Here is a 20,672-nt window from a genome sequence, read left to right on the forward strand (position 1 = left end):
GGCTGCAGAATGATTCACCATCAGTCCCCCGACCCCCTCCTCCATCCCACCCCATCCCACCCCCTCCTGCCTTCCTTCCTGACTCACCCACTGGGTGGGAATGACTCCCCCAAGGAGCAGTGAGAACAGTGAGGACCCCAACACAACTCCTCTCTCCTAAGCTCCCCCCTCTCCTCTACCTCTTTCCTCTGGGACCCTCAGCAAGGCCTACAGTGTTCAGTCTGGCTCTGGGAATCCTGAGATCTTGGGAAGAAAGAGAGTACTGGGTTGTATACCAGGAAAGTGCTGTGTTGGATCTTACTTTATCTTGTACCTACAGACCCAGACTGCCTGTGTGTGTATGTGTGTGTGTGTGTGTGTGTGTGTGTGTATGTGTTCATTCCACAAATATTTACCCAGCCCCTCTTGGCACTACACCAGGTGCTGAGAGTACAACAGTAACTGAGGGGAGACTAGACAAATGGTTGACTTCAGGTTCAAGAATTCAGAACCCAGCCGAGACCGGTTTGGCTCAGTGGATAGAGCGTCGGCCTGCGGACTGAGGGGTCCTGGGTTCGATTCCGGTCAAGGGCATGTACCTGGGTTGCGGGCATATCCCCAGTGGGGGATGTGCAGGAGGCAGCTGGTCGATGGTTCTCTCTCATCGATGTTTCTAACTATCTCTCTCCCTTCCTCTCTGTAAAAAATCAATAAAATATATTTAAAAAAAAAGAATTCAGAACCCAGTTTCCTGTCCTCCAGCCTTGGGCAGACCTTCACAGTCACTCAAAGTAGAGAGAAGAACTTGGGGTGTCAGCTACTCACAGGAGACCCGCATCGCAGGGATCACTGTCCCGCTGTGCTTCTCATTCCTTGCACTGATTTCCCACAGGAGGGAAGGGTTGCAGTGGCTGGGTGATCCCTGGTCCGTCTCTCCCTTACAGGGAACCTGTGCAAGGCCACCGGATTCCTGCCAGTTTCACATTCGCCCAATTGCTCTTTCCTGGGTTTCTGGGGGTGGTGCCGGAATGGGCTCCAGGGTGGGAGCAGCTCTCTGCTGCCCCCACCTGAGTCCGCCTGTAGGTGGCAGGTGTCGGGTTAGGCCCGGCCTCCTCGGGGCCTAGCCACTCAGGTACGAGGCCCACCCCCTCCCTTTGGGCTGGGCTCTCTTTTATAAAGGGCCATGCTGGCCCCCACTTACAAGCAGCTTTTTTGGCTTCTTCTCGAATCTCCGCCAGGTTCAGCCTTCTCGCCTCCACTCCAGCCTCCACCATGTCCACAAGGGTGACCCAGAAGACCTACAAGGTGTCCACCTCCGGACCCCGGGCCTTCAGCAGCCGCTCGTACTCCAGTGCACCGGGCACTCGCATCAGCTCCTCGTCCTTTTCCCGTGTGGGCAGCAGCTACCGAGGTGGCCTGAGCACCAGCATGAGTCTGGCCGGGGGTTACGGCGGAGCTGGGGGCATGGGGAGCATCACAGCTGTCCAAGTGAACCAGAGCCTGCTGAACCCTCTGAAGCTGGAGGTGGACCCCAACATCCAGGCGGTGCGCAACCAGGAGAAGGAGCAGATCAAGACCCTCAACAACAAGTTTGCTTCCTTCATCGACAAGGTGAGGCCCCCCCCCCTGCGTGGCTGGCTGGGCCTGGGGTCTGAAGCGGGTCCACGCCCTTTCTTTTGGTCGCCCTGTCCGTGGGCACATCTCCAGGCCCCACTGGCATCCTGCTGGGCTCTACGCACTCTGGCAACCCTTTCTTCCAACCTATGACTCACTCCTCCCATGCACTTTGGTTCCGGATGGCCGCAGGGATGGGGCAGCTTCTGATTCTAAATCTTGGGGCGCCCTCTCTCCCTCACTCATCTCACCCCAACCCAAGTTCTGATCGTGGATAAAGCTTTCCGCCTGGACCAGTCCCAGCTGTTTAGCTGTCGGGTGGGAAGGGTGGGGTAAGAGGGGTGCCCCTCTTCCAGTTTCACCTTCTCTCCTAGCACTTCCCCAACAGTTTCCCAGAGGTGCCCCTGGGCATTTTTTAAAAAGAATGAGTTTGATAGGATTTTGGGAGAAGGAACTGGTGTCTTGATCTAAACAGACAAATATTGATCGAAGCCTCCGGCGTCCCAAGGCCCGAGGGTTGGGGGCGCCAGATGAGTCATCCTTGGCCCCTGCCCTGGAGCCTGCAGGGGGCGGGGCCGGGCGAGGCAGTGACCCGCCCCCTCATGGGGTGCAGGGCTGAGGCGGGGCCGTCTGGGCAACGCGCTGCTCTACCTGGGGAGCTTTTTGCGTCTGGGTTTGGGAGGGGTATGTGTGGGGATAGGGTGGGGTGACGCCAGGGGTTGGTTCCACGAAAGCCCATCCAGGATTCAAAGTCTGGGGCGTTGGACGCCCCGCCCAGGTTTCACGTCCAGAATTTATGGCTGTAGATAACGTGTCTGTCCGCCAACGCCCCTCTCCCCACTCGGCCCTTGTCCCCTCTCTCCTCCCTCCCAGGCTCCACCCCAACGTCCTGGCTCCACTTCCCCAGAGGGGAGGCCAGGCCGGGTTTTGCAGCCTTGGGGGTAGGCTCCCTTGGGGAGCCCCTGGGGCCTCAGCGCGCTGGAAGCTTGGGCCCTCCCTGCTGACTGGCTCCTGGGAGGCATTGTGGGAACGGAAAGCGGGAAACACTGGGGCAGATTCGCCTCTTTAGGGACTGGAGTGCCCTAGGAAGCTCAACCCCCCTTAGGAACTAGGGCTTCCTAGTTTCTTGGCTCTAAGCAACCTTGACGTCGCTTCTTGACTGCATTCTACTAGCTCTTGAGTCCTCCCCGCAAGTAGTTAAACACTAGCTCCGAGTCCCAGTTCCCGGTTCCCAGTGCTCCGCCCTTCCCTCTGATGGACTCCCTTGCTGAAACTGATTTCCTCATCTATAAAATGGGCATGAGAATCCCTAAATCAGAGATTTTGCCTATTCACGTATTAATGAAGGTAGAGAGTTTTAGCGGCCCTTGGCCAAATGTTAAAATCGCTTATTTTTCATAATTTTGAGGCAACATGACCTGGAGAAGAAAGGAATTTACAGAGGGATTTATTGGATTTAGGCCAGACCCTTAAGTCAACCTTCTTTTCTAAGCCCCTCCCAATTTTAAAAAAGTTACAACGTTGGGTTGATTAAGGAAGATAAATTCCTCTTCTTGGAACCAGCCTGTTACTATCTTTTAAAAAATTTCCCTTCTAACATGGCTTAATCTCATCCTAAAATCTGGATTTCCTTGTGTCCAAGGAACCAGGACCTTCGTGTTGGGGTGTGTGGGGCCAAGGAGAGGGTTTCCTGGGTGTGGGGGGGGGGGGTGGGGGAGGGAGGAGGGAGCCTTCCATTTGCAGACAGGTCTGCCCAGTCCTTTGTCTTTTCCCTGGACACAAGTGACTTTTGCACAGATGGGGGAGGGGAGGGCTCCTGAAAGGACCTGACTGAGTTCCTCTAGGCCAGTGGTTCTCAACCTTCCTAATGCCGCGACCCTTTAATACAGCTCCTCATGTGGTGGTGACCCCCAATTTCATTGTTACAAATCGAACATAATTAAAGCATAGTGATTAGTCACAAAAACAATATGTAATTATATATGTGTTTTCCGATGGTCTTAGGCGACCCCTGTGAAAGGGTTGTTCGACCCCCAAAGGGGTCGCGACCCACAGGTTGAGAACCGCTGCTCTAGACCATTGCAGGTTTGAGGAGCCCCAGGCTCTGAGAGGGGAAGCATCTCAAGGTTACGCAGCCCAGGTTAGTAGCAGTGTTTGGCTAAAACCCAGGTCTCCTGGCCACTACTCTCTAGGCCAGTGATGGCGAACCTTTTGAGCTCAGCATGTCAGCATTTTGAAAAACCCTAACTTAACTCTGGTGCTGTGTCACATATAGAATTTTTTTGATATTTGCAACCATAGTAAAACAAAGATTTATATTTTTTATATTTATTTTATATATTTAAATGCCACTTAACAAAGAAAAATCAACCAAAAAATGAGTTCACATGTCACCTCTGACACGCGTGTCATAGGTTCGCCATCACTGCGTCTAGGCCCTAGGGCTTTTGTTTCCCTATAAGCTGTATGAGTTCCTCAAAGTCGCTCCAAATAATAATGATGATAATAATAGTAGATAATAGAACAATCTACATTTTCTTTTTCAGTCTTATATAAAGTGTTAACACTTGGCTATTTTTATTGATCTGTAATATACAATCTAAATCAAGAAGACCTATTTGTTCTGCAAAATAGTTTCAACATGACTCTCCTAGCTGTCTCCTTCCAACCATGCACCCTCATGTCCCGCCCCAGAGTTAGAAAGACATGGCTCCCTACCCTACTCACCATGCTGTCTCTGTTAGGTGATAGCTAACTAGCTGCCTGGGTTCTGGAGACCCACTGTTTGGGGAGAGGAACACACTGCTTGCTTCCCCCCAGATTCTGAGCCCTGGCCTCAAGCAGACCTTTTCGTTCCCTCCTCCTCCAGGTGCGGAGCCTGGAGCAGCAGAATAAGATTCTGGAGACCAAATGGAGCCTCCTGCAGCAGCAGAAGACGACTCGCAGCAACATGGACAACATGTTCGAGAGCTACATCAACAACCTTCGGCGGCAGCTGGACACGCTGGGTCAGGAGAAACTGAGGCTGGAAGCAGAGTTTGGCAACATGCAGGGACTGGTGGAGGACTTGAAGAATAAGTAAGCTGCCTTCCTCCGTACTGCCATTTGCCCAACTGAATTCACCTGTTCTGTCAACCCCAGGGGACCAGAGGCCTAAGACCCCCATGGCCCTCTGATTTTTGGACAATGCAGATTATATAATTAGGGTGATCATGTGACCAGGTTTTCTCAGGACAGTCTAGTTTACACCCATTGTCCTGGCATAATTGTTAGTTTCACCAACCCTCTTTTAGTCTCAGAATTGTCCAGATTTGGACAACAAATTATATGTTAATATTTACATAGTAGACCTCAGAGAGACAAGTCAATAGGCTTCTGATATATATATTTACAGCATTGGCCCCTTTTGTCTGAGGTCTCATCACTCCCTGTTGCCCTCCTAATATGCCTCCTATGTCTAATCAAGTGAATATTCATTGATTTGTAGAAAGGTGTACTGCTCCAGGCCTCCCCACTGGCTGATGAGCAGAAGGACCAGGCCAGCCCTTTTATATCTTGCATTTCCATGAAATAAATTTTCTAGATAGTCTCGTCCCCCTAAAAAGTCTCAGGGTAACTTCCCCTTTGCCTCGGTCCTTGATTCTGAGTTTTGTCCTTACCAGGTACGAGGATGAGATCAACAAGCGCACAGAGATGGAGAACGAATTTGTCCTCATCAAGAAGGTGAGGGAGTCCTCTACCTTCACCAGACACTGGAGGTTGGGGCTTAGATACTTGGACAAAGGCTTTCTGGGGCCCGTCTCTAAATATTTCTAAGTAATGGGCCAACGTTTGGGTACTTCCTAGATATACAGGAATATACAGGAAAAATAGGCAAAAACAGCTAAGGAGGACAGAACTCTGGATATTGGTGCTGGGACATGGAAATGGAGCAGTAGAATCGGAGATCTAGCCGTAGCAGGCCTCCTGAAGGAGGAGGGGGAGGGGTGCTGCAGAAAACGGAGGAAAGGTCTTTGGGCTGGGGATGCAGGTGCGACGGGGCAGAGGCTGGCCTGGAGGATGAGGCCACAAAGTGAGGTGTGGAAGGCAATAGTTAGAATTCTAGGCTATTGGGTGCCTCTGGGTTGGGGTCCAGTGTGGTCACCCAGCTCATGTCCCCCTCCAAAACACCCCACAGGATGTGGATGAAGCTTACATGAACAAGGTAGAGCTGGAGTCCCGCCTGGAAGGGCTGACCGATGAGATCAACTTCTACAGGCAGCTGTATGAAGAGGTATGTTCTTGTTCCTCCAACCTCATCAGAGACTCCTCCCGGCCCCCAGTGCACCACAGACAAGGGCCCACCTCTGAATAATTACAGCTACTGATATTAACTCAGTATTGCTGCTCTCTAGTTCTGTCCCCGTGCATGAGAGAGGGTTGATTACCCCATTTCACAGATCAGAGAATGTGCTTAGAGAGCTGAAAAAGCCTCTCCAAGGTCATCATACACAGAATGGTGACCCAACAGCCCACTCTCTCTCATGTCTTTGTTCTCAGTCTTCGGGCTCTGTGGGAGCCCACTGTGGGCTCAGCATTAGTAGCTGATATCATGAAGGGCCAGCCCTTCTGGTTACTCACCCAAAGACAAGTTTCCTTTTTCCTGCCCTCATTTCATCCTTACACCCCTCTAGGTTCCAGGTCTTTGACCTATTTTGCTTCTTCAGGACTTTGCCCTCTCCCAGGTCCTCATGCCCACCTGCTCCTCTCTTATTGTTCCCCTAGCTTGCCCCTTAGGAAGACCCTTTTGCAAAAGGGGGCTCCTTGTGTGCAGGGACAGGGCCTCATCCTCTTCCCTTCCCACCATAGGAGATTCGTGAACTGCAGTCCCAGATCTCCGACACATCTGTGGTGCTGTCCATGGACAACAACCGCTCTCTGGATCTTGATGGCATCATTGCCGAGGTCAAGGCCCAGTATGAAGACATCGCCAACCGCAGCCGGGCTGAGGCTGAGACCATGTACCAGATCAAGGTGAAGAGCAGGGTCACTAAGCTGGCCTTCCCCTTCTGGCCAGTTCTGTGCTCCAGTTCATGAGCGGGGTGCAGGATTTCAAACATTGCTCTGCCTGCTATGTGCTGGGACTGCCGAGTGGGTGCTGGGGAGATTGGGATGTCCCTGTGCCTAGAGGTCTGGAAGAAAGCCTGCAGGGTGTGCGAGTTGGTGGTGGTGGTGGTGGTGGGGGTGGGGTGGGGGCACAGGGCCTTACTCTTCATGTCACCCCCACAGTATGAGGAGCTGCAGACGTTGGCTGGGAAGCACGGGGATGACCTGCGTCGCACGAAGACTGAGATTTCTGAGATGAACCGGAACATCAGCCGAATCCAGGCTGAGATCGAGGGTCTCAAAGGCCAGAGGGCTTCCCTGGAAGCCGCCATCGCTGATGCCGAGCAGCGTGGGGAGCTGGCCATCAAGGATGCTCAGTCCAAGGTGGCTGAGCTGGAGGCCGCTCTGAGAAACGCCAAGCAGGACATGGCCCGGCAGCTGCGCGAGTACCAGGAGCTCATGAACGTCAAGCTGGCCCTGGACGTGGAGATCGCCACCTACCGCAAGCTGCTGGAGGGCGAGGAGAACCGGTGGGTGTGGGGGGTGTTTGACTGGCCCTGGTACCTTATCCCGGGGACCTGGGGTGAGGAGGGGTGGGTCCTGTTTTCCTGGACAAGGAGTTGGTCCTGACATCCATGTGTCCTTTGGGTACAGGCTGGAATCTGGCATGCAGAACATGAGTATCCACACCAAGACCACCAGCGGCTATTCAGGTGTGTCCCTGCCTATACATTTCCCTCTTGTACAGCTGAGGAAGCTGGGGCCCAATTAACTGCCTTGTCCAAGGTCACATAGCTCATATCAAAGTTCTGCCCCACCCTGCTCCTGGTATTCCCGGACAGTCCTGGAGAAGTGAACCAGGGCAGTTCCTCATCCCAGGGGACTGGAGGGAGAAGGGGTCATTGCAGCTTAATGTGTGCAGGGCTCCTGTGCTCATGTGGCTGCCTCTTCCTGACCAGGTGGGCTGATGTCCCCATCTTATGGGAACCTCAACTATGGCCTGGGCTTCCAGGCCAGCTTGGGCTCTGGCGGGAGTTCTGGCTCCTTCAGCCGCACCAGCTCCTCCAAGACGGTGGTTGTGAAGAAGATTGAGACCCGAGATGGGAAGCTGGTGTCTGAATCATCTGATGTCCTCCCCAAGTGAATGATGACTGCGGGTCCTCCTGTCCTCCAAGCTGTGGGCTCGGGAAGCCCCGCTTGAGGCTCAGCCCCAGTCCTCCGCTCACCCTTGGGGAGGGGGACTGACTCTTTCCCGTGCCCCCAACTAAAGCCAAATCAAGTGTTCTTTTTCCAAAATAAAGTCTCAACTGGCTCTGCCAACCCTGCTTGCTGTATGTGTAGCCCTTGCCCATGAAGTGGGAGAGAGATGGTCAGGAGGCCTATCCCTGGAATCAGAAACTTTGGGGAGGGGTGGGGATCAGAAGGAAAATCTGACCTTCACACACTGTTCCCAGAGATGTCTTTGATGAAAGCTGGTTGAGGCCTTGGGCATTAAACAAATACCTCAAATACCTCATTTCGTTTTATCTGCAGCAAACCCCGGAGGTGGGCAGGGCGGGTTTCAGATGGTACCAGGGGAGTTCAGTCCCCATAGACACAGGAGTCCGATGGTATCAGGAGAGTTCAGTCCCCATAGACACAGGAGTCCGCATCAGGACTGCTTGCAGATAAGGAAAAGCCAGGCCTGAAAGACCCAGGAATTGGCCTAACTAGAATGTGATAGACGGGATTTGCACCCAGGGCTGTCCATTTCTCAAGGCTGCACTCCTCCTCCGACAGGCACCTGCGTTTCCTTGGGGGCCAGAGATGCCTTCTTACCATTTTCATTCCTTTGCAGCCAGAGACCAAGGAGTCCTGGTTTTCCCATTTCTTTAGAGGCCCAGAGTCCATTCTGAGCGACTAGGTGTATCGCACCCACAATTTCTAGAAGCCAAGGTAGTATAGGACTTGGCATTGATAAGTGAGCTCTTCCTGTTCCGCTCACCAGCACATCCATCCTGCACTGCTTCTTGCCATCACCTTTCTGCCCTTTCACGGGAAGTGTTTTTATCATTGACACAGCTGAGTATGTAAAGGGCGTGTGCACGTGGAGGGTACGCTGTGTGTATTTAAGGGTGAATGGGTTCCGTAAGCGTTAGCATTTGCCTGTCTTTGTTGAAACACAGTCTCCAAAGCTTAGGGCGGGCACAGGTTAGGACACAGCTGGGTGGGGCAGCTGAGGCACTTGGTTCAACCGCCACCACCATAGAGTTCTAGGCAGACACGCTGACCCCTTAGCATGGCGGAGATGTGTGCATTTTCAGAACTTGCCAAAACCCCAAGGGAGAATAAACAGCACATGCAGAGGGCACCGCAGTAAGGCTGGCCTGGCGCCGGACACCCTGGTTCTGGCCTTGCTGTGGAGTCTCCAGGGCTCTTGTCCCTGGACCTGTGACCCCAGACCCGGGGCCCCCACTCCAAGGCTCATCTCAGCTGCTGCCTCAGGGGAGCCACTTCCAGACAGCCTAGGGCCCCTCCCACCCAGCCCCTCCCACCCAGGCCAGGGCCAGGGATCTGGACTGTGTCATGATAAAGGACTTCACTTCTTTTTTTTTTTTTTTCAGTTGATCAGCATAGCCAGGTTCTCTTTCAGGACTTCACTTCTTGATGATAAAACTAACAGAAACATATTCTAGACCCATGGCTGTCTAACTATTTTGGCAGTTCGTAGTAAGAGATTCACTTTTATTCCAATCTGAAAATAGTTATATGTATATAACTGAAACAAACATTTCATAAACAATACCATCTTCTACCCCCTAGTTATGTGTGTGAGGGGCCCTTTCACCGGCCCCAGGAGCCAGGAGGGTGGTGTTAGAGGCCAGGCCAGCACCCGTTGAGAGGAGTCTCTGAGGCCCTGAGTCAGTATTTTAAATTGTGCCCCACCCAATCCTCCCTGAAGCTGACCAGTTGTCTTATTGGGGGAGGTGAGGGAGTTGCCCCCAGATAGGGGACATCCTGGGACAGCCAAGGGCGCCACTCATAGTCTCACAGGGTTTCCACATCCAGGTGTTTGCTCAGGGACAGGCAGGAAAGCCCCAGGGAAAGTTCGCTTTCCCTCCCTCCTTTCTGTCCACTTTATTGTATATCTACAATGTGATCAAGGGCACGCATCATTCCAAAGGCACTGTCTCCCATTTACCTTTCAGTATTTAAAAATGTATAAGAGCTGGACATCCAATTCTCATTTCGATGAGGACATTGAAGTAGGATGGCAGCTACCATTTTTTAAATACCTACTTGATGGCAGATCTTGTGCTACATCACACTCCAACCCTCCAAAAATCCTGGGAGGCAGATATTAAAACCCCCATCTTGTGCATGTAGACCTTGAGTAAGGTCACACTGTAAGTGACACAAATGGTGTCCTGACACTTGGGCCAGCACTTTTTTTTGACAATACTAGATTTTTATTACACGTACATGTCATACATAGCTCAAAAATTTGAACCTTGTTTTTGAATAGGTAATAAAAATTCTAAGTACAAAAGGGACTTCTTCCTTACCATTTACCAGGTTTTTCTCCAAGAGAGTAACTAATATTACCTATTGTAATTCATTTCAGGCAGAGTATGTGTATATAATTCCTTAAATACATACATATATACATGAATACTTAGCTTTTACAAAGGGTATTATACTATATGTGGTATTGTATGTCCTGCTCTGACATTCACTCAACACTTATTCCTTCCATATCAGTATGTAATTTGCTGCCTCACTCTTTAAAAAAAAATTTTTTTTTTATTGATTTCAGAGAGAAAGGGAGAGGGAGAGATAGAAACATAATGATCAGCTGCTTCCTGCACGCCCCTGTGGATCAAGCCTGCAACTTGGGAATGTGCCCTGACCGGAATCAAACCTTGATCTGCTGGTTCATAGGTTGATGCTCAATCACTGAGCCACAGCAGCTGGGTGCCTCACTTTTTTCAATGCTGCATACTATTCTACTTAAGGATGCGTCACAATTTATTTAATCATTCCTCAACTGGTGGGTCTTTTTAACCTTCTGCCATGACCTTGGATACATGTCATATCTCACAGGGTGAGGATATCTGAATAAGTCCTGGAATTGCTGAGTCAAAGTATATGTACATTTCAATCTTTGACAGACCTTTAAAAAAAGAGCTTGTTTCTTTTCTTAGGGGCCTGAATTTTAATTTTCTAGAAAATCCACAGGTGTGGGTACCCCACCTTTGACTGTTCCAGATGAACCAGACATTGTTCCCCACCCCTCTCCCTTCCGGGAATGAAACGATGAGTCTTTTAAGCATTCCTGGGACACTCTTCATACATTGGCATTCCAAGGTTTTGTCTTGCCCAAGGCGATCTGGGCAAAAACCGTCCATGATCACCTTAGCAGGAGGATTCTAAAGAAGGCTAAGGACGAGGGTCAGACAAACCAGAGTGCAAGGGGGTGGGAATGGAGCAAGGGGAGGGAGGGCCAGGGACCAGCGTGGCTGAGAGGTCCCTGGGACAGCCTCTGTGCCGCCTCTTTGCATATCTTTGTGGGTATTAGTTACTCATCTATCTAGCATCCCTTCTGCCATTGGGGAACAGGACATCACCCCCCGCCTCCCATCCCCCCGCCTCCCATTCCCCCCGCATCCCTCTTCTTTTCAGGAACTGTTCTTCCTACCTCCAACCCCGTGACTCTGGTGGGGCTGCCAGACACAGCTCCTCTCCTCTGGGCCCACAGGGGAGCCAGGCGTGGTCAATCACTGGCTCCTTTGTTCTTATCTTGTGGTGGTATGACATAAATACAATAAAATGTAGAAAGTGCGCCCTAGTCAGTTTGCTCAGTGGTTAGAGTGTCAGCCCTTGGACTGAAGGATGGTGGGTTCAATTCCGGTCAAGGGCACATACCTCTGTTGCAGGCTCAATCCCTGGCCCAGGTCAGGGCGTGTGCGGGAGGCAATCAATCAATGTGTCTCTGTTACATCAATTTTTTCTCTCTGTGTCTCTCCCCCTTCCTCTACTCTCTCTAAAAATCAATGGAAAAAATATGCTCTGGTGAGGATTAACAACAAAAAATATAAATATATGTAGAAAGTGCTCCATAGACTTCTCCTTATGTTTGCACCTATACTATAGAACGTTTCTTGCATCACAGAAGAGTTGCTTGGACCCCTTCTATGTTTATACTTATCGGGGGGATTGTTTCGAGTTGTATGGATGTCTAACCACTAAGCTACACACCTAAAGCTAATATCATATTGAATGTCACCTGTAATTGAAAAAGAACAAACAAACAAACCCAGTCAGATTCGGTTACTCCCCTACTTAAACCCCAAGAGAAAGCCCCAAGTTCTGACTTTGCCCAAGACCTGGACCTGCCCGGCCTCTGCCAACCTCTGAGGACTCCTCCTGGCCACTCTCCTGTGCTCTCTCTGACTCAAGTGGTGCTGGCTTTTCAGGGCTTGACTCACACCCCCATTCCGTCTGCTCAGGGCCACTGCGCATGCTGTTCTCTGTGCTTGGAACATGGTGCCTTCTCTAGGCACACTTACAAATATGCTAGCAGCCGAAACCGGTTTGGCTCAGTGGATAGAGCGTCGGCCTGCGGACTGAAGGGTCCCAGGTTCGATTCCGGTCAAGGGCATGTACCTGGGTTGCGGGCACATCCTCAGTAGGAGAATTGCAGGAGGCAGCTGATCGATGTTTCTCTCTTATCGATGTTTCTAACTATCTCTCTCCCTTCCTCTCTGTAAAAAATAAAATATATTAAAAAAAAAAACAAATATGCTAGTAAAGTCTTCTCGACACCACAGGCTGGGGGTGGGGTGGAGCGGTATTCCTATAATGCGTTTTCAAAACTCAGCAAACATTCATTGGTCATCGGGGATGAGTCAGACTGTGTCAGCCGCAGGGTGAAAGAATGGACTGGACACTTGGCACACGGCTGGGTGATTCAGTGGTGATTTACTGTGCCACTGGCTGCTGTCCCCCTTTTCCTCAGATAACAGTCATTCATTCACCTGAAGGGGTATTTTATTGTCAACCTTACCTGATAGACTGGAGGCCCCAAGGGGGCAGGGACTACACCACATTTACCCGGTTCTTCACTGATTCTTCAGTACCTAGCAGAGTGTTGGGCACATAGTAGGTGGTCAATAAAAAATTATGAAGTAAAAGAATGCATGAACCATTTTCATATTGAGGGTCATCTATTTTTTATTTGTTTCCTGTCATTTTAATTCTTTTAAAACTCTTTCCTGTGGGGGAAGATAGATTAATTTGCTTAGGCCTAGTCCAGACGCACCCGATGTATTTCATCTATTAAAGGGTCTCTCTGCAAAGTGGCCTTAGCCCCACACCAGCAACGGGCAGCCTTCTGTACTAGTAAGTGCCTGGGAAGAGGTGGAAAGAGCAGAGTTAGGCTACGCTTGGCTTGACTGTGTTTAGCAATGTGTGCCTGGTGCCAAGAGGGTGGGGAGGAGGAAGTTGGAGTGACTACAAAGACGCCTAAGACAGGGTCCTTGACTTCTCGTCTGCTTCCAGCTTATCAAGTAAAAGTGTGTACCTCAGAAAAGTCTATCTCATTTGTCCAGTCATTCAGCAAACATTCATTGGTCATCGGGGATGAGTCAGACTCTGTCAGCCTCGGGGTGAAAGAATGGCCTGGACCCTTGCCACATGGCAGGGTGATTCAGTGGCGGATTGGTGGATTTAGTAGTGATTTACGATGCTATTCACCGCTGGTGGTTCCCCTTTTCCTCAGTAATTAGAACCCCACTTTTTAGTTGGATTGGGTACATGGAGACCTGGAATAAAGACTGCATTTTTCTGCCTTCCTTGCAGTTAGCTGTGGCCATGTGACAAAGGGAGAGAAGCAGAAGTGGAGGGTGCAACTTTCTAGAAGTGTGCTTAAGGGGAGCGAGTGTGAGCGGCTTCTTTCACCCTCCTTTCGGCCAGCAGGAATGCTTTCAGAATGGCTGCAGCTCAGCAGCTATGTTGGACCGTGAGATGACCTGGGGAATTGAAGTCACCCTTGGCAAAACAAAGAAGAGATGGGACCTGGTCCATGCCACCATTGGATGACATGCTAGCCTTGAACAGATTACAGGTGAGCCATAAACAACACGGTGTGAACTGCGCCGGTCCACTTTGCAGATTTTTTTCCAACAAATACACAGTTGGCCTTCCATATCCCCAGGTTTTGCATCCATAGATTCAATCAACCTCAGATCAAAAACTATACTTGACTTATGATTGAGAATCCACAGGTGTGGAGGGCCGACAGCATGCATTGTTCTACACCTGTGGTCGGCAAACTGCGGCTCGCGAGCCACATGCGGCTCTTTGGCCCCTTGAGTGTGGCTCTTGCACAAAATACCACGTGTGGGCGCGCGTACAGTGCGATTGAAACTTCGTAGCCCATGCGCAGAAGTCGGTTTTCGGCCTGGGCGAGTCTATTTTGGAGAAGTACTGCTGATATTTGGCTCTGTTGACTGATGAGTTTGCCGACCACTCTACACCATCTTCTATGAGGACTTGAGCATCTGTGGATTTTGGTGTTTGCGGGGGTCCCGGAACCACTCACCCTGGGGTACTGAGGGACAACTGAAGTTTTTGGAGTCAAAACTCATAAGTGGAGTTACTAACAGCTGAAGTTAATCCTAATATAGTGAATTTATCTATATCTCAGGGTGTAGCTGCCCTGGAGCCTGCAGGATGAGCAGAGAGAACAGACACTGGGGTAAGCAAACTGGCTTCCAGCCCCGCCCTGCAGCTGGCCTTGACTCGCCCTGGGACATCTGGGGAGACCGTCCCTCCTGGGCCTCAGTCCCCTCCCCATGAACAAAGAAGAGCTGGACGCCATGGCTGTTACGCGGTCTTCTAACCCTGCCATTTTTAATCCTGGGCATTTTGGAGGCCTAGAAATGCTCAGCTGAGACATTTGTGCTTGATCTCAGAATCGGTGGTGTCGCTGCAGACTTTTCCGCTCTTTTTGCTGTGGGAGAAGGACATGAATTGGTGGAGGCAGTGCTTTAGGAAGATGACCCTGCCATCTCCTGACAGTAACACATGACTACGGTGGGAAAGGTGCTGGGCGAGGGTCAGAAGGCGTGGGTGGACACTGGCTCCTCCACTCAGGATGTCTGCGACCTTGGACATGCTGCCTCCCCGCTCTGACCCTCAGTGGTCTGCCAGGGACATCGGGACCATCCCAGGGTAGTTGTGAGGAGGGCCCACAGGGATGTGTGCTCCTGGGTTCTGAATGCAGGTGCTTGCTCTTGCCCGCAGGAGCCCTTTCGGGAGGGGTTCTCTCTCGGTCTCCCCTCTGTGTCTCTGGCCCACCCCAGTGCACCACATTCACTTCCCACCAGACCAGGGAGCCTCAAGAAACAGCGCGGGGCTGGAGAGAAGGCAGAGGGGCCCGAAGGCAGCTGCAAGCTCTCTGCCCTCCTCCCCACTTGGTCCCGTTTTTATTTCCTCACTTCTGTATTGGCCTCTGCAGTTTGCCAAGCGCTTACATTTGATTGCTGCATCTCTGTGAGGAAGGTTTGCTCTTATTTCACAGGTGAGGGATGTGGCCTGAGGCCTGGGGAAAGGACGACACTGGCTCAGGGTTGCCTGGCTATTTGGTGCAGAGCTTGGATCAGAACAAGGGGCTCTGAACCTGGGTCTTTTCCCAGATGATTTTATCTGCCTGGCCCTTTAGCCCAGGGGAAATGTGTGGGATTAGAGGAAATGACCAAGGAGTGGACCATGCTGGTGGGCACAGTGCAGGTGGGGGAGAAGAAGGCAGTACAACTTCCTCACTTTGGTGACCTTGGATCACTTTACTCGGCCTTCTGGCGCCCCCTGGGGGGCATTATAGGGAGTGCCCAGACCAACGCCTTGCCCGCTGTCGCCAGCTCCTGGCTCCTGTTGACACTACCTTTCCTTCCAGGGGCTGCTCTACCTTTGGAGCTTATTGGAACAGGGAGAACGTAGGCAACCTGGAGGGTTTTTGTTGTTGTTGTTGTTTGTTTAGAAGGTCAAAATTCAAATGCCCATAGGAGCCAGACTGCTAAGGTAAAAGAGGAAGTGGATCTGGGGTGAGAATCTGTGGATAGACACAAATAGTTTGCACATGAAAAATAGCACTATTTTTCCTGTCCACGAAGAACCATGCTTTCCACTGGCGTTTTTGAAACTTGTTGGCCTTTTGTTCTCCCAATGAAGACTGAAAGATGGACGCAGGGACGGTTTAATTTTCTTTTTTATCTCTATCACGAGATGGCCCAAGTGTAGAAATGGCATTTGACACTCAGCTCCATGGGTTGGGACATTCAAAGGGAATAGCAAGGACTCTGACAAACTAGAAAGGCTCATAATCCCTGGGCCAAAGGCACCCCTGCCGTGGGGCCCTGATTTAGCAGGCCCTGCTCTGTGCGCCCCTCCATCCCCATGGGGAGGGGCCACAGGAACATGCCCGCCCAGACAGAGCCCGTGCCCCCATCCCTGTCCAGATGGCCCTGAGCTCACTTCCACAAACTGCTTGGGCTTCTTCCCAGGGCTCTGCCTCCTGTGAACAGTCGTCCTGACCGTGGCTAAGGGATGACTGACTTGGGGTGGGGGGGTGGGGGGGGTGGGGGGTGGGGGGGAGGGGGAGTGTCTGGAGTTGTCCTGTCCAATTAGGCAGCTGGTCACCACGTGTGCTACTGAGGACTTCCATGTGGCTGGTTTGAATTTGGATGTGCTGTAAATATAAAATACACACCAGACCTTGAAGACGGACAAAAAAAGAATATAAAATATTAATTTTAAATATTAATTACATGTTGAAGTAATATTTTGGATGTATTGGGTTAAATTGATATACTATTGTAGTTAATTCCACATTTTTTTTTTTTATGAATGTGGCTACTAGGAAATTAAAAGTCCATTTGTGGCTTGTGTTCATAGCTCAAATTATATTCCTGTGGGGCTGGTATAGACACTCTTGGGAGAGTTGTCGGAGTGTCCATGGGCTGGTGTGTGCGGCCTCTCCAGGGTAGGGCGAGGTGCTGAAGGGAGCTAGATCCGAAGAGCAGGGGGATGTGGGTCTTTTTTTGCACCCTTTCCTGGCTCCCCAGGCATTGGGACTCAGCCCCTGCCCACTGTAGACATGGAGAGATGTGATCCTTGAGTGTCCAGAACTTTAAATTTTGCAACAACAAAAATTGGAAATCTGGTTTCTTACTTAAACTTTCTGATGTTTAAATGTTGGCAGCTAATTAAAATGTTTAGAAAAACACTGCCCTGCCTGGCTGGTGTGGCTCAGTGATTGAGCATTGACCTATGAACTAGGAGGTCACGGTTCGATTCCCAGTCAGGGCACTTGCCCGGGTTGCAGGCTCCATCCCCATTGTGGGGCATGTAGGAGGCAGCCGATCAATGATTCTCTCTCATCATTGGTGTTTCTATCTCTCTCTTTTCATTCATCTCTGAAATCAATAAAAATATATTAAAAAAAAAAACACCACAGAAAAAAACACTGTCCTGCCAAGACCACACAAGCCACAGGAAATGTATCTCTGTAGGGAGACTGAGGTCAGAGAGACAGGCTTGGTTCCCACAGCATAGGAGCCTGCGCCAGCAGAGGAGGGCTGGAGGGGAAGCACATTGAAGGGGCTGCAAAATCTCCAACTCCAGCCCCCATCTCCATTTGCGAGATTGGGAGTCCGGTGTTGGTATTAGGGGGCAGTGCAGTGGTGGGGACCCACGGGACACAGAGAGTCCTGCGTTTTCATCTTTCCCTGTGGCCCGCTGCTCAGCCAGTCTGGATCTCTGAAGAATGGGCGCTAAGACTGGGTGGGCTAGACCCCAAGGAAGGAGGATGGATTTGAGCAAACCGGAGGTACATCAGATGTCCACGAGGGGGCAGCAGAGGAGCAGGGAAGAAACAACTCCACATGCTGCTGGGAGTAGGGCTGAAGGGTCTGCTTCATCCTTTGCCAGGAGCCAGGCCTGGGAGGCCCCTGGGTTCAGGCTACCACAAGCCCACCAGGTGCTTCTGTGCCAATCAGAGGAAGCTGCCATCCTCCTGTGGGATGCAGCCCTGCGTCAGGATGTGAACTGATGAATGGAACGTGGGGTGGATTTTAGTTTCCATTCACCAGTGCCCTCCATCCTTGGTAACCAGGGGCCACTGCTGTGGTGGGAGCTGGGGGCTGAGGGCACTGAAGAGCAGGGCGGGGCAGCCCTGTTCCTGTGCGTCCTCTGTCCCACTGTATGAGCTTTGCGTTCCAGGTGCGAGGTGGCAGGCGCTCCACTAGAGGACACCATCCTGCCAGGTGTCATTGCGGGCTCCGGCCTTATGGCCGAGGCCAGGGTGGGAGGGCAATGCAGGCAAAGGACTGGCAGGTGAAGCCGGGAAGGGAGGGGTGGGCAGCATCCAGGAGGCTGTGCACAGCAGACTTGGGCGGGGCGGTTCCGGGCCTGGAGGAGGGGACACAGCTGGTATTGTGGATCGGTAGCACAGGGGCTCAGACAGGGAATGAGTGAGCATCTGAGTAGGGCAAGGACTCCTAGTTGGTGCTCCTGCCTCCAAAGCACTCTTCTTCTTCTTTTTTTTTTTTTTTTAAATATTTTTATTGATTTCAGAGAGGAAGGGAGAGGGAGAGATAGAAACATCCATGATGAGAGAGACTCATTGATCGGCTGCCTCCTGCACGCCCCACACTGGGGATCGCGCCCGCAACTCGGCATGTGCCGTGACCGGGAATCAAACAGTGACCTCCTGGTTCATAAGTTGCTGCTCAACCACTGAGCCACACCGACCGGGCTCCAATGCACTCTTTTGGGTTGATTCAGATCATGTCACGCCTGGCCTGAATACCTTCCTTGGAGACACCATAAGCTTGGCACTCACAGCCCCGACCTGCTGAAAATGGTCTCTGCAGCCAACCCCCACCATCCTGCTGCACCTCCCCACCTGTACTCTAGCAGCCAAGCTGCTGGCGGCTCCCAGGGGAAGCCACACCCGTTCACACGGCTGATTCTTTGTGTACGCTCCCCAACTGCCTTCCATGCGAGGCTCCTGTGTAGCCCACCTGGAAGTCCTCCCCGACACCTCCTCCGAGGCCGGGCTCCCCCCTCCTTGCTCTCCCCGACATGACCCTTTGTCACTGTGTTGCAGTCCCCCTAGCAGACGGTGAGCTTGGTGAGCAAGTCTGCCTGACATGCACCCTGTATCCCCAGGCCTGGCACAGAGCCGGTGATCATAAATTTCTGCTGTTTAAGTGAAAGGAAGGCCTGACGACATCTCCCTGCCCCCCAGCTGTAGCCTCGCCATCACAGAGGGAAGGCTGGCAGGAAGCTGTGTGTGTGCGCGCACGTGTGTGCACATGTATGTGTAGTAAACACACACAGGGAGGGCCTCAGACATCAGAGACAAGGAATAATTCACGTGGGAGGTTGTATGTGCACAGCCCAGACAGGCCCAGACAGGCACCGATAGACAGTTCAGACTGACACGCAAAGACAGAGTTCCTTACGCAGTGGGGGATTTACTTTATAAAAAACCACTTTCCTTGAAGTGTAACACACATACATAGAAGAACCCATGACATAAGTGTAGAGTTTGATGAGTTTTCAAACTGAACACATCATGCTACCAGCGCCCAGAACAAGAAAGAGCAGGGCCAGCCCCCGAAGGCCATGGTGAGTGCCTTGAAAAAAATTGATTTTAGAGAGAGGAAGGGAGAGAGAGAAACAGTAATGTGAGAAACAATAATTGGTTGCTTCCCACACACATGCACCCCAACCGCACACACCTCAACCGGGGGATTGAACCTGCATCCTGTGTATGTGCCCTGACTGGGAATCGAGCCCAGCTACTGGACAATGCTCCAACCAACTGAACCACACCAGCCAGGGCCACAATGGTTACTTTTAAATACCAGTTGCTTGACTCTCAAGCTGGGAGAGGGAGGGAGAGAGGGAAACGGGGAGGAGAGAGTCTCAGGGCCTTCAGACCTCTGCCTGCCTCCCCCCAGGTCTGGGCCTCCCAGCTTGCTCTAGGAGCTCTACTGCTTTTTGACCCCAGGCCCTATCCCCGATGCCTCTGCCACTATTTTGTCATTGCCCTTCCTCCTCCAGCACCCGCTCTGCCAGGCCTTGTCCCGGCCCCCTCTTGGGTAGCAGGGCCAGGGCCGAGTCCTCTTCTCCAGTCCACCTCAGGTGCCATGGGGTCCCTGCCGCCCTGTGCTCACAACAGCCATCAGCCAATTTTGCTTTTCTTCCTCATGCCCGCGGGGTGATGGGGGGCGGTCTATGAGAGGGTATGACTTCCGGGGTGACATCTCCCAGCCCTCTGCCCCAGCCAGGATTACCATAGCCCCAGAGTAGGGACAGAGCAGGGATAAAACGAAGCTCACCTTAATATTCTGAACTGCAAGCACAGGGGGGGCTGCAGAGACCTGCCCTCTGAGCCAGCTCTGGCATGACGGTTGGGACAGTTACAAACTCCTAGCGAGGCTGCGTGAGTCTGTGTGACTGGACATGCACGGGGCACTGTTTTTGAGTGTGTCTGTTTTATGGAGACTGCAGGAAACCATGCGTGTGCGATGGGGTTTGTGTGACTGGAGGTGTGGGGACACTGGGTGCGACGGGCTGTGAGTGGTTGCCTGAGTGGCTGCATGTCTTGGGAGTGTGAGGGGTGCTGGTTGTGTCGTGTGTGTGTGTGTGTGTGTGTGTGTGTGCTTGAAAGCCCATGTGCCCGGACAGATGTTTATGGGGTAGGGGCCATTGTTGTAGCTCTGGGTGTGTTTGCTCACTGCAGTCAGGAAGTTACCTGTCACTGTGGAGACCCAATGTTGGGGAGGAGAGCTCAATCTGAAGATGAAGAGGCCAGAGGAGGGTGGGAGGCTCTGCTGGGCTGTCCCTTCCCGCTAGGGTCTTGCCAACAGAGCCCTCCTCTTGGACACCAGTGGTGGGGATCAGGCACCTTGCCCACTGCCTGCAGAAATGGGCTAGGGTGGAGC

The 20,672-nt window shown here is 51.8% G+C and overlaps 1 protein-coding gene across 1 annotated transcript; it reads left to right on the forward strand.

Annotated features, from left to right (window-relative positions):
• The first annotated feature begins 1,186 nt into the window (after positions 1-1,186).
• KRT8 (keratin 8) lies at positions 1,187-8,184 on the forward strand. The gene is made up of 8 exons (XM_081085188.1): positions 1,187-1,590; positions 4,463-4,671; positions 5,256-5,316; positions 5,771-5,866; positions 6,442-6,606; positions 6,862-7,208; positions 7,333-7,391; positions 7,638-8,184. The coding sequence occupies exons 1-8, from the start codon at positions 1,252-1,254 to the stop codon at positions 7,820-7,822; spliced, it is 1,461 nt and encodes a 486-aa protein (XP_080941314.1). The 5' UTR covers positions 1,187-1,251; the 3' UTR covers positions 7,823-8,184.
• Positions 8,185-20,672: the final 12,488 nt, after the last annotated feature.

This window comes from Myotis nattereri, assembly GCF_964212035.1.
Source record: "Myotis nattereri genome assembly, chromosome: 2".
In the NCBI taxonomy this organism is placed as follows: domain Eukaryota; kingdom Metazoa; phylum Chordata; class Mammalia; order Chiroptera; family Vespertilionidae; genus Myotis; species Myotis nattereri.

Bases quoted from the DNA above. Each gene is read 5' to 3' on its own strand.
- KRT8 (XM_081085188.1), top strand. From the start codon at position 1,252: ATGTCCACAAGGGTGACCCAGAAGACCTACAAGGTGTCCACCTCCGGA. The intron at 4,672-5,255 runs GTAAGCTGCCTT...TGTCCTTACCAG, and splicing joins GTGGAGGACTTGAAGAATAA to GTACGAGGATGAGATCAACA. The intron at 5,867-6,441 runs GTATGTTCTTGT...TTCCCACCATAG, and splicing joins ACAGGCAGCTGTATGAAGAG to GAGATTCGTGAACTGCAGTC.